This window comes from Dinoponera quadriceps, unplaced genomic scaffold (assembly GCF_001313825.1).
Source record: "Dinoponera quadriceps isolate SergipeBrazil2010 unplaced genomic scaffold, ASM131382v1 scaffold533, whole genome shotgun sequence".
Classification (NCBI taxonomy): domain Eukaryota; kingdom Metazoa; phylum Arthropoda; class Insecta; order Hymenoptera; family Formicidae; genus Dinoponera; species Dinoponera quadriceps.
The window spans coordinates 1276123-1288418 of NW_014554780.1; the positions used below are offsets into that span (position 1 = coordinate 1276123).

At 43.5% G+C, this 12296-nt stretch overlaps 1 protein-coding gene across 7 annotated transcripts in view; it reads right to left on the minus strand.

Annotated features, from left to right (window-relative positions):
- Positions 1–12296, minus strand: part of LOC106741812 (venom dipeptidyl peptidase 4) — a 274378-nt gene that overhangs the window by 68230 nt on the left and 193852 nt on the right. For all 7 annotated transcript variants that reach the window (XM_014614165.1, XM_014614172.1, XM_014614169.1 and 4 more), the window contains one exon: positions 11282–11356. In XM_014614165.1, coding sequence (XP_014469651.1) covers positions 11282–11356 — 75 coding nt within the window. The remainder of the gene's footprint in view (positions 1–11281; positions 11357–12296) is intronic.

Genomic DNA, 12296 nt, shown 5'->3' on the forward strand with positions numbered 1-12296 from the left:
CCACATAAACGAGTGAACGTCTCGTTAAAATCATCGGCAGTAGGGGGGCTGCCCTCCGCCGTAGCAATGCCGTTTACCGTCGATGCTCGATTGATGTTACGATCTCGCGGAACACGTGTACGTAACTACTTGTACACGGCCCCGTCATTTATCGAAATCACGGACACATGGCGCTGTCGCGGGCGTTCTTTATGGTCCTACGCCGTTTTATTTCTCTCCGTGAGATTTCGACCGTTATCCGCGTCCGCAATCCAGATTGTCCGTCGAATAAAGTTCAATCAATTCCCGGGCCCGGAGCCGCGACGTGTCTCTCTGTGTGTCTAAAAAAATACGTATCGCGCATCTCAAAACAGTTGTCGGCCGTTTTCCAGAGCAATCAAAAAGGGGTTGCGCTTCAAAAACTACGCTCTCCCCCGCCGGCGTTTACCCTTACGTTGACCCGACAGAATTTTTAGGAAATACAGAAAACCTCTCACGATGCCGGGTATAAACGGGTGCGCAGCTTCTCTCGCTTGGACGTTTCGAGGTGGAAATCGAGAGCGTCTCGCGACGAAAAAATCGCCGTCGGGAATAAATTGCGCATCATCGGGAGGAAATATTCCACGTCCGTATTTGAGGCAGTAAAAAGTGGTATTGCGGCCTCCTATTTACATTTTGTACGATAACTTTGTTAATCGATATTTTTTAAATTGAAAACTTAACGATTGAATGTGGTTCAAACAATTATAGACTCGAAGTTGTGAAATATTCATTATTTAGGACGTTGTTTACAAAAATATTGCGACACTACATAATGAGTCGAAGAAAAACAGGGGGTGGTATTCTCAGAAAAAGAAAGATTAACTGCAGTAGTAAAATTAATTGTAACTTAAAACTTTAGCAGCGTAAACAATTTTAATTGCTGCAGTAGTAAACTCTTCTGCTATATCAGCAAACGCACCATCGTAAATGTCATTTACGATAATACGTTTGCTGCAGCAGCAAAAGAGTTTATTACCGCAGCAATTAAAATTGCTTACACTGCTAAAGTTTTAGATGTCCATAAATCGCAGCCAACTTAATCACCGAAGCTAATCTGTTTTTCCTGAATGTAACTACCTCTACTAAAATATTAAATAACGAACAAAACACTCAAGTATATTCATGTGCCTAATTTCGAAAGGAATGGGAAAGTATGTATAATTGAGTGCCGAAAGTGCTTTGAAATCGTTTCGAGACGTTCGAAGGTAAAAGTGCGTTGTAACAAACGCCGGCTGTTGTGTATCGGCGTCACTACGTAACGGCAGGCTGCTAAACAAATGATTCCACGAGAAACCACTAGAATTCGCCACTTAATAGCGGAGATATCAAGACAGGCGATTGTATCTGCCTGCAAGAACCACAATACCATCTTCTCTTTTGCTTTAATTTACGAAGCCAGGAAACACATATGCGCGCTCGTGCGTTATCAATTACCGTGCAACTAAGCCCGACTCGTTATTCGAAATAATGTTGGCCGAAACAAAAGGGGGAAATGAACACCCGTGGATTCCGAATAAATCATCGCGCAGTGGATAAATAAATACTGCAAATAGTGATACGCGCTCGCGCTCTCGTCCTACGAGTAATGTGATAAATGCCGCGAGAGGCGGTCCAAGCAAACGGCCCGATGGCTGGAAGCTACGAGCTACACTGTGACAGCTTTCCCGCGGCATTTAGCGGCTTATCGGTGATGGCTGATAGCGCCAGACGATTGGCGCCGACAGAACAGACGGGGGGAGATGAGCCATCGGAGTCACGAAACGTATGAATTAGTCGTAAAATTCTCTGGACAGCTGCGCAACGACGTATGCATCGCGCGCGTCTGATCCGTCCGGTCTGTACGGCGCGCTACTACTGCCGTGTCGCGGTAGTAAGAGCCCGTTATCGGTCATGTGCCGCAGTGGTAATGGGCCACCTGCATTTCGACCGAAAGAGCCCTCGTGCCCGATCATTTGCGGTGATCGAGGTATAAATGGATGTGATTACGCGCGACCCGCCCGTCCATACATTCGGTCCCGCCGCGACAGCTCGCAGACGCCATTCGTATCGCTTAACGTCGTGCGAATCGAACATTTTTATCTCTCCCTAAGTATTTCCACTTTCAGTGAATCCTGCGGGACGTCTCGTATGTTCTCGCGGACCCTTCGCGACTGTAAAGACATTCGCTCGCAATTAATTTTATTGAATTATCTTCGGTTCTTAAAAACATGTGAGAAAACGCATATGAAAAGACACGACCATAATTTTAACCACTGTACAACATATTCAAAGCCGACGAAGGACACTTCTTCGTGCTTCCTTCTTATATTAATAACTTCGTGTTTGTATGAAATTTGTACTCGGTTCCATTTCGCGATAACGAGGCGCACATATTCCAACAGTAAACCGTCTTCCGACGATATCCTCACATCGCGATAAACGCTCAGACGTTTCAACTGGCGGCGGTCTGAGCTCCCTTCATAAGCATTCGCGAATTTTTCATGTCCCGGACACAGAACGATCTTAATAAGATCGTCGGAACTTCTAGAATGAATCTTTGGCGCACGGGGCTTCGCGAGAAGGTCCTCGCCCCCTTTGCGCTGCGAGGAGCGCGGGCGAATTATAAATTTATTCGAGAACTGGGATTTCTCTCCTCCGCAGGAGCGAGATCCGCGCTGTAACGGACATTTTAATCCAGATATGTAGAGTTTCCAAAGAGTCGTCAACGAAGGATGTACTCGCGCCTTCGATACCATGCATATCATATAAATCATGTCTGTCGTCTTCCTCCCGAAGAGTAAAGTTCTAAGCGGAGTCTGATAACAGATTATCGGCGGCAAACTAACGAGAAGAATGTTCGGCTGACACACTGTCAAAGAGCGCGATAACAGGTAATAATGCGCCTAAATGAAAAATCTACGCTGGAATGAAAAAAGTATTATATTCAAATAAATATTTGCTAAAAATATTTGCTGTACAAAATATCTATATTTTTAAAATATTTTCTAAATATTGTGTGCCGTCTGAGCCAATAGCAAAATATGACGTCCGCTTTTCGGCACCGACCCAGCACAACTACTCTTGCTATTTTAATACTCAATATCAGACTAATATCGAAACATGATATCTTCGGTACCGGTCCGTGCCAGTATCTTGCAGACTACATACGATTCCTACATAAATATTTACTTGAATGTAGAACTTTTTCCTTTCAGTGTACTTACAGTCCGAAGAAGAAGCAGCTACTGTAACGTTAGTGAAATAAAATGTGTGTATAAACGTGAGCGTAAAAAAAAAAACGAGAAACTTTTCAACACGCAATTGTTAAAAATCGAGCGACATTTTGGCTACCTTTTTCTACAAAACGGACAACAAGTATCCTATGGAGGAGGAGCGGAGCACACGGCGAAGAAGAACGCGCAATTATGAAACGGGAGATTCTCCAAGGGTAGCAGTTTCTGTCTTAATTAATCGTATAATAACATTAAAACAAATCTAGAAAGTTAAGCAGCAACGCGATGGGACGCGACGAGGCGAGGCGGGCTTCTACAGAACGGGACTTAATGTCGCAGGAATGCGACGCCATTCGGACGCAACGCGCCGGAATTACAGCACGCTAACGTCATCGGTAACTATGTCTAAGTATCGCCGGCATAAATTCCGAATTAGCGGGAGAGTTCGGTATAAATCCCGAATTAGAGTCGAGCAATGGAACTTCTCGGGGACTCCGTTGAAGCGAACGAGAGTTAGCGAAAGAAAAATTCGATCGCGGCAGCGCGTTCCTTGGCCGTCGGCCAAGAGCGTCGCGACGGTGAGAGGACAATTCGAGTAATTCATAATTCTAATCGTCAGACTGTGCCGTAGCAGACAGGATTATCCTCCTTAAAGTCGGGCCAGGAATTCGACTTTTATTGATCGCTATCGCTAGAGCTATCGCTAGAGAAAATAATTATATGCCGAGAATATACAAATCTTATTTCATTATAATTAATTACTATAATATTTAATTAATAATTATTATTTAATATAATTATTTAATAATTATTATTTAACTCTCTCTCTCTTTTTCTCTATTTTTATCAACATGTATTTAGTTGGTCTATTTAGTTGATTGAAATATTATTGGTATTGTATTTTATATTACTGAGCGCTTAAGTAGATTTTATCCCGGAGCGCTGAATAAATAACGCTTTCTCTCTCTCTGTCTCTCCCTCCCCCCCTCTCTCGTATTTTATATTTTTATTTTGGCCTTTATTCTTATTTTTTCTTTTTTATTTTTCGCTTTCGTTTTTATCGTTATTGTATTTTTTTACACAACTTATCGATTTTATGTTATTTCTTTTCAGCTATCAGAGGGCGAAGCCTTAGAGCTAGAATAAATTATCTACCACTTATCTATCTATTTATCTATCTATCTTTCTTTTTATCTCTCTGCTTTTCTCTATCCATTTAATTCTGAATTCACGTCATTTTTGCTTTATAAACATTTTGATTTATACATATCCCGCGATTGTCGCTGAATATACGTTCGTATCAATTGTTTAAAAAATTTGATTTTCATCATGGAAAATGTTATCGAATGAGATACGGGTAGCTCGCGATTAGTTACTTGCATGAATGAAAGAGAGCGAATCCATATTAATCTGAAAATATATTTGTCTCTGGAGATAAAACAATACATATTTTTGTTGTTGCCGCCATGTCGGCTTTATATTTAACGTTATCGGCGGTCTCTTTTATCTACCGTCATAGATCTCCCGCACAGTTATATACTTTTATACAAAATAACCCGTGTATTTTGTAACGGTGGCGCGCGGGAGACAATTCTCGAACGTGTTTTCATCGGCGAAGGGATAAGATAAAATTTCCTCCTCTTTTTTTTGTTCCATTACGGCGACCATTATAATTCCTCCCGGGGCACTAATGACGCAAAAAGCACACGTGTAAGGTATATTGTAGCCCACTGGTGTGCAACTAAGGGTTCTCCTAATGGTACAAGAAACACGGCAGGAAGCTGTTTTCGTAATATTCCTTTTGTCTCATCGACGGTAGGAGGACTCGGCAGTCTATACGAGGTCCTTTATGCGGTCATACATGAAAGCTTCGAGAAGGCGCGGCCCGCTGTCGTTATCTTAAAAACAGAATGTCGTGAAACATTGTTCCGCGCAGTGTGTATCTTCGACAGGGAGTATTTTCCGCCCGCGCACGGCAAAGTAAATTTAAAAGAGCGAAATTATCGCGAAACAACCGGAGTTACATCGGTTTCCTATCGGAAAATATTTGTCGAACGGACGTATGTGTCACTGTTATTTCTGGAAAGTGTACGTGCTCACAAAAACCGTGTACATTAGCGACAAAAATAGATACCTACCGGTCTCGTGCTCGCGAGAAGAATTCGGAGCGATCCGCCCCGTGATTCTTCTCGAGGGACGATCACACTGGCGCGAGAGAGTAGAGTTTATTTAATCTTCTCTCTTGAGTTGAATCGGTGAAAATGTCACTAATAGGATCGGTAAAGCAATATTTCACCAACAATCAGTGAGTATTCGCTGATTTTTAGTGAAAACACTTCCTCTTTTCACACTTCACTGATGGCTTCAGTGTAAAGCTCACGCTGTATCGCTGTCACGCGTTTCCCCTAGCAGAAATATATATATCCATGTATGCCTTGAAAACGTCTTAAAGATGTCTGTAAATAAAATTTCTTAGAAATATCTTAAAGATATTTTATGTCCCGATGTTGGATATTATCTACGTATGTGCATTCAACCGTATTAGGTGTATTATCTCGTGTACGATACAAGAGAGAGAGAGACCCCTTCCTTTTGCCCGCGCACGACACGCAGCGTAATCCTCCCTATTTCGCGTGTAAATGCGCTAAACAATCGGAACACCGCGCATTCCGCGCACGTGCGACGACGACGCGGCATACAATACGTTGCGGCGCAGAGCGACGAGCTGAGGAAATCATCCGATCTATCGTCGATAATCCCTCGCCCCGTCGCGCTCACCGAGGGAGGGCCATGAACCCGCGATTCGGCGGAAACGCCGTTTAATTAATGGTCAATACACCGTGGATCGTGGCGAGATTACGCCGCCGGCATTTGACGTTATAAAGTTGACGCGGTAGATATAGAGGCGCGCCCGACGGCCGAGGTATATCGGCGCGATGGCGCATGTGCAAGGTTTTAAAAAAATTAATTGGATATGTCGGCGGAGCATGAAATGTGGACCGGCACGGTCGGCTGCACATATAATTTCCCCTCTAATTTAGAAGGATCCACATTTAATTTCGCAGCGGCAACCCCGGTACTTTCGGCCGCGGCTGGACGGAAAGCGACGGCGTAAGGGTGAACGATCGGCATTGGAGATGAATGATGTCCGATGTGTTGAAAGCGATCGAGCTCTCTCTCTCTCTCTCTCTCTCTTTTTAAAATTATTTTTGGTACGTATAAAAACTTTATTCTTAACCTTCGTAATCTTATATCCACGAATGAGGGCAAGATGTTAAAACTGACACATTCTCAAAAAATTTTAATAAGAAAAATTCTAATCTATTTGTAAATTTTTTATCTTATGCAGATGATAGGCAAAGACTTTGGCTGTTCAGGAGAAAAACTGATCATTATTTTCGCTACGAAAATGAAGAAAAATCGACCAATCTTAAGGTTGTCATCTTAACGCTCCCTTCCCCACCCTTTCTTCTATATCCGAGACGAAATTTGGCTCTACGTTAATCCTGCAAATACCGTCAAACTTGAAGGATTAACAGCAAATCCGGAGTCCTTCCAGTTCGATGGGATTTGCAGAGTTGATGTAGAACTAGAATTTCGATTCGGGTAGTCGCGTGCTAATATCGTTAACTTTATTAACGCGGCGATGCTTCAACGTCGGCGATCATTTCATCAAGCGAATGAAGATTTGAGTGTTGCCGTGTTGCTTTTCTGCGCCGTGTCGTCACTTTTCATAATAAGAACGAGCGAAACGACGTATCTCGTTTACTCTTAAATATACGTTACACTTGAAACATATGTATACAGCGACACTAACTTTCCTCGAAATATCACGCGAAATCCGCTCGCACGTAAGGTTTAATTTATAAAAATATAGCAAAAGACGGGGCTAGACCGCACCAGGCGAAAACTCCGCGGTATTAATAGTGCATAATTTCGTAAAGTATTAGAAGTATAACGCGCGCGCCAGATGCCGCTTGTGATATTTTGGATAGCGGCATTACGAGAAGAAAAATTGATAAAACGGAATTTTTAACGAAGAAAAATATCAGCAGACGAAAACTTTTAATTACTACTAACGAGAAAAATCTCCACCGCGCCCGCTTTTTGTCCCTTGCTTAGACGCCGCGTTGAGTTTAATCAATAACGCGCCGCGGCGAGCACTTCTACATTTCGAACTTCTGCCTGTATATTCGACGGTGTACGTACACACTGCGGTTTACACAATTATGCAGGGGATGCGAATTGGCGTGATTAGATGCCATAAGTCCAATAAAAATTATACAATTATAGTTACAACTTCGACGCCATATTCTTCGACCGTTTCATGAATCAGACAGGCCCAGGTGAGTTGCGTTTAAAGAGTTATGGCGAAGAGAAATGCGTGATCTATGAGTTCTCTCCACTTCCGCAAAATCGTTAGAGTTTGCTCTATACGTTAGACATAGCTGCGGATTCGATAAATCGATTGATGCGTGTTTGGGAACCATCCGAATTCGACGCAGTTAGACCCATAGTGTACGGTCGATGTATAATTTGACGCTGCGGGTGAATTGTTTTTGAAAATTTCAGACGTAAATACCTGAGTCAAAATTTTAGTTTTACGTTAAGTCTACTTAGTTCCACATTAAGTCTTCAAGCGGAGAAGATGGAAATAACTTCCCATTTGCAACATCAAAGGAGAGCTAATAATATTCCTTTGATGCTGCAAAGGGAATTTAAACCTCCCAAGGGGAAATCTCAATTTCTACGTTAAGTCTTCAAGTGAAGAAAACGGAAATAACTTTGCTTTTTATAGCATCAAAGGGAGCACAACAGAAAACTCTTGAAGATTTAATGTAAAATTAAGTAAACTTAATATAAAACTGAAACTCGAGAACCGTTAAAACACGCGATTCCACACCAGCTGCTCGTTATTGGTGGCCAACAGCTTTCACCGATAGCCGATTCCGCGGTTTTACATGTTAATATCGCGTATAAATAAGAGCACTCGAATAGAGCTTCGATACTAACTTTGCATAACTGCCGCTTATACCTTCAACGTAATTTAACGTGTCTCTTAATTGCGAAAGATTTTCGCAGTCGCGCCACGGTGATAAGAGGGCGCTTCGTAGAAACTTCTCTTACTAATCATTTCTGCACGACTATCTCGCCGTAACAACATCTGAGGTAAATGTACCGATCTCTGAACAGTTAAGAACACCATGAGAGAGAATGTTATACAGTCGTAAAGAGAATCTCTTGGCATAATTAACATGTAAATCGAAAACCAGATTAATTTTTAAGAGCAAAAATTAATTGAACACTACCTCGTTCCGTGGTATTATTTATTTTATAAGCGACAAATTTTTTAAAGCAAATGTACTGACACCTGGACATTTATCTTATACAATCAACTTTTAACACGGTGAACAAATGAAATATATATTTTAACAAAATAATTATCTGCCTGATCTGCACAATTTTCTACATAATTTTAACTTATCTGTATCTTTATTCCCTTAATTCAAGTATAATTAACTTTACATATAATTCATTATTTTTCTCAATGCGAGCATCAAAATAAAACTAGGGAATTCCAATCGATCGTTTCGTCGATAGATAAAGTAATTATTCATATTAAGCGTTAGAATATCGTAACTAAAAACTTTCGAACGCGAGGGAAAATGTTGTTCTGCATTGAAAATTCGATTATTCTAATTTAAATATTAAAGGGCGGCCAAAGTGTTCAGAATTAAGGACGTGCCTAGGCGCTCTCACCCCAGTGCGCCATCATCCCGTACAAAGCAACCGGCCTCTTCGCCTAACGAGACACGATATTACCTTTTAGCACGGCAACGAGCAACGGACGCGCAACGGCCCAATTGATCGAACCTCTCCGGGCGCGTTCTCGGAGGAGACATTGGCGGATCGGTAACAGGAGGAGAGCCGACGATTACCGCCGGCGGATAGTGCTCCCTCTTCGGAAATCCAGATGGTCCGCCCCTAGGACATAACTCAGGATTTCAGCCGGGGTGCCGGTAGCAGCAGCAGCAGTACCGAGCCGTTTGCATAGCGCGCCTAACCCGCCCGAGACGCACGCGAGAACGTGCCCGTCGGCGCATACAAAGGAGCGGGGGGGGGGGCGAGAGGGAAAGGGGTGAGAGAGACGAAAGGGAGATATGGTAGCGGTAATGTATGCAATTGGACCGGCGGCGTGCACGACGGACGGTTGTTGGTCGGTTATGGGGTGGTGGCCGCCGACGGTGATTCCAGGGCGCGGGGGTTGCGAGAGGACGGGGTGACCGTCGCATACAATCGTAGAATCCCGCGCGGCCGTGTCGGGTATTATATGGTGTTTAGTTTGCCACGGCGCGTCGTGGTTTAACTTCTCTCTCTCTCTCTCTCTCTCTCTCGCGTGCGTTCACGATCGCGTCGAATTAACTGGACCGCGCCGCGAGTTGTAGCCCGACGCGGCGGTAATCCGCACGCGGTTGCGACATCACTCGAGCTCGTTGGAACGACGAATCAAGATCGGAGAGTGGAAACGAAAATCCCGATCTGCTGTGGAATTCGTGTCGGGGATTTGCGAAGACGAATTTCTTTTGGAAATCGAGACCGCCGGATTTGTTATTCCGAAGGATTCCGCGAATCTCGTCGAATTAATCCTGAGCGTAAACGCCCACGATTTGAAGCTGAACACGCGGGAAATTTTTGTTGAATATATTTTTGTTCAGTATAGCGTATTTATAGCATTATTCACTAGACTTGTATCGCGCGATTTATTCACGCGACTTGCTCAAGCGCATCCGCTCAAAACGTGGTCTCGGAGAGATCCCCGGCTCCTCATAATTACTGGTCTTTGGAAGTTTAAGCGGTTTCCTACTGACGTACGGTGGGGGCCACCTGACGAACGATTCGCCCGGTTCGACGGGGGGAAAGGAGCGCGCGAACGAAACGTTTATCACAGTCATTCCATACGGCAATACGAACTTCCGGATAGTCCTCCTCGTTTCCACGATTGCCACACCGCAGCGCCCGCGGCGGTATTCTCCCGGCGTTTCCGCTCTTCATCGTTTCGATCGAATACCTGAATTCGGAATTATGTCGACTTCGAAATAACGAGTTTTTGGAAGGGAGCCCTTAAATACTCTCGATTGAACGCGGCGGATTGGTAACCGTCCCGAAGGGACACGGTTTATTTTGCGAAATGAGAATTAAATTGTGATTTTACCTGGATAATTTTCGGAATATGCGCGCTCCGAGGTGGCACACGGAGACAGGAAAATACCAAGGTGCAAGATAAATTCGGGACACTTGTTGAACGAAAGTGTAAATTAACCGTCATTCAATTGTGCAGAGAGAGTCATTATTACGACGAGAAGACACTTCGTTAATACTTGCATTAAAATTCATTGTATTAGAATTCATAGACTATCGTTGAGTTTATTGCGAGAACATTAGACACGCAAAGTCGGAAATTACTAGCTCGTAAGGATGAGCCGCGAACAATTACACCGCGCCGTTGTAATCCTCATTTGCATGTATATGTTTGTGAGAACGGGTGCATCGAGCTAGAACCGGCACTAACACCATCAGACCATCGGACTTAAAGTTGTAATCATAATCGGGCAACATTTTGCCGACCGTGTATCTTCTTAGCTTCCGAAATCGAAATTTTGACTCTTAACGTTAAACCTTTAATTCTACGACATAGGAGCAGCTAAAGTTAAAAAATAGATTAATTTCGATTCTAATAATATAACTCCAACTGTGATTCGGATGATATCTTAAATTTACGTTCTCGCTGTTTTAGCGTCAGAGGCTGTTGAACGCAGCGTTAGAATTCAATTTGTAGAATTAAAAGTCAATTCAAAAGAGAAGTTAAAAAGTATCAGGTAAAGTAGGTTTATTGTCATTATTCTATAGACTGTCCAAGTAGGCGTAAGCTATCTTTAAGGACGTCAGAATAACATTAAAATGTCAACTCGGGTCTGCTTTTTACTCGATGTCGACTACGCGAATAATCCCTTTAACATTTGGTCAAAAGTTTAAAAAGTAAGACTCACCTTTTGAAGATTGAGAGTAAACATGAGGTACTTCCTATCGGCGGATAACTGATGATCGTAACTCGACAGTAGAACCTGCAAAACATCGAGATAACGGATCGTTAATAAATGAACATCGCTACGTTGCAATGTAATTGCGGAGCATGATTCAATGAAGCATCACGAATGTAGAACGAACAATTCTCTGGGGAACGCGAAAAAGCGCATGTATCGCCGGTTACGTGTAATAAACGGTATATATTCCGTAAATTCGTTCAGTTGAATCTGACGTATTCCGAAAATTGAGTAGTTTAGCAGCGGCATTCCGGCACGTAGGAGATCTCTCGACGACTTTATAATTTAGCAGAATTATGACACTTATATTTAGATATCTAGAATTTCAACACTACGTTTTCATACACAAACCTGTTATCGTTATGTTGCCGCAGATTATATTGTCGCATTTAGATAATTAAATCATTAATCTTAACAGTTTCGCGCGAAGAACATGCGATGATCCGGAAGATCTCGCGTGCAGAAGGCCGCAACGATCGTCGTGCCGGCGCGTGAGGGCGCGTATCGCGCGCGGCCGAACGAAGCTTGTCGTTTATTGTGCTTATAAAACGAATCGTTAAAACGGCGCGAATTCAGATGGACTGGATGGAAACAGCGAGGCCGCGGCATTGAAAGCAGCTATGCATGACGACGGCCAGCCGGAACGGTTTGTCGAAATCACGGACGACTAAATTGCGATCACACGCGCGACAGGGGCAGGGAAGGGGGAGGGAATGAGCTACGACAGTGTTCTAATGGGATGAACATCGTTAAGCGGAGTCGCGAGTTCGAACGGGATACTCGTTCCGAGTTGGCCGGACCCCGACCGACCGATCGGTGATCGTTCCAGTTAACCAAACCGTCACGAACATAATATGGTAACCGGCGACACGGCGGCCAACAACTGCCATTATTACTTTAATGCAACAAGTTTATTCGTGCGGCAGAATGGCCGACAGATCGCGTCTCCCCCCCCCCCCCC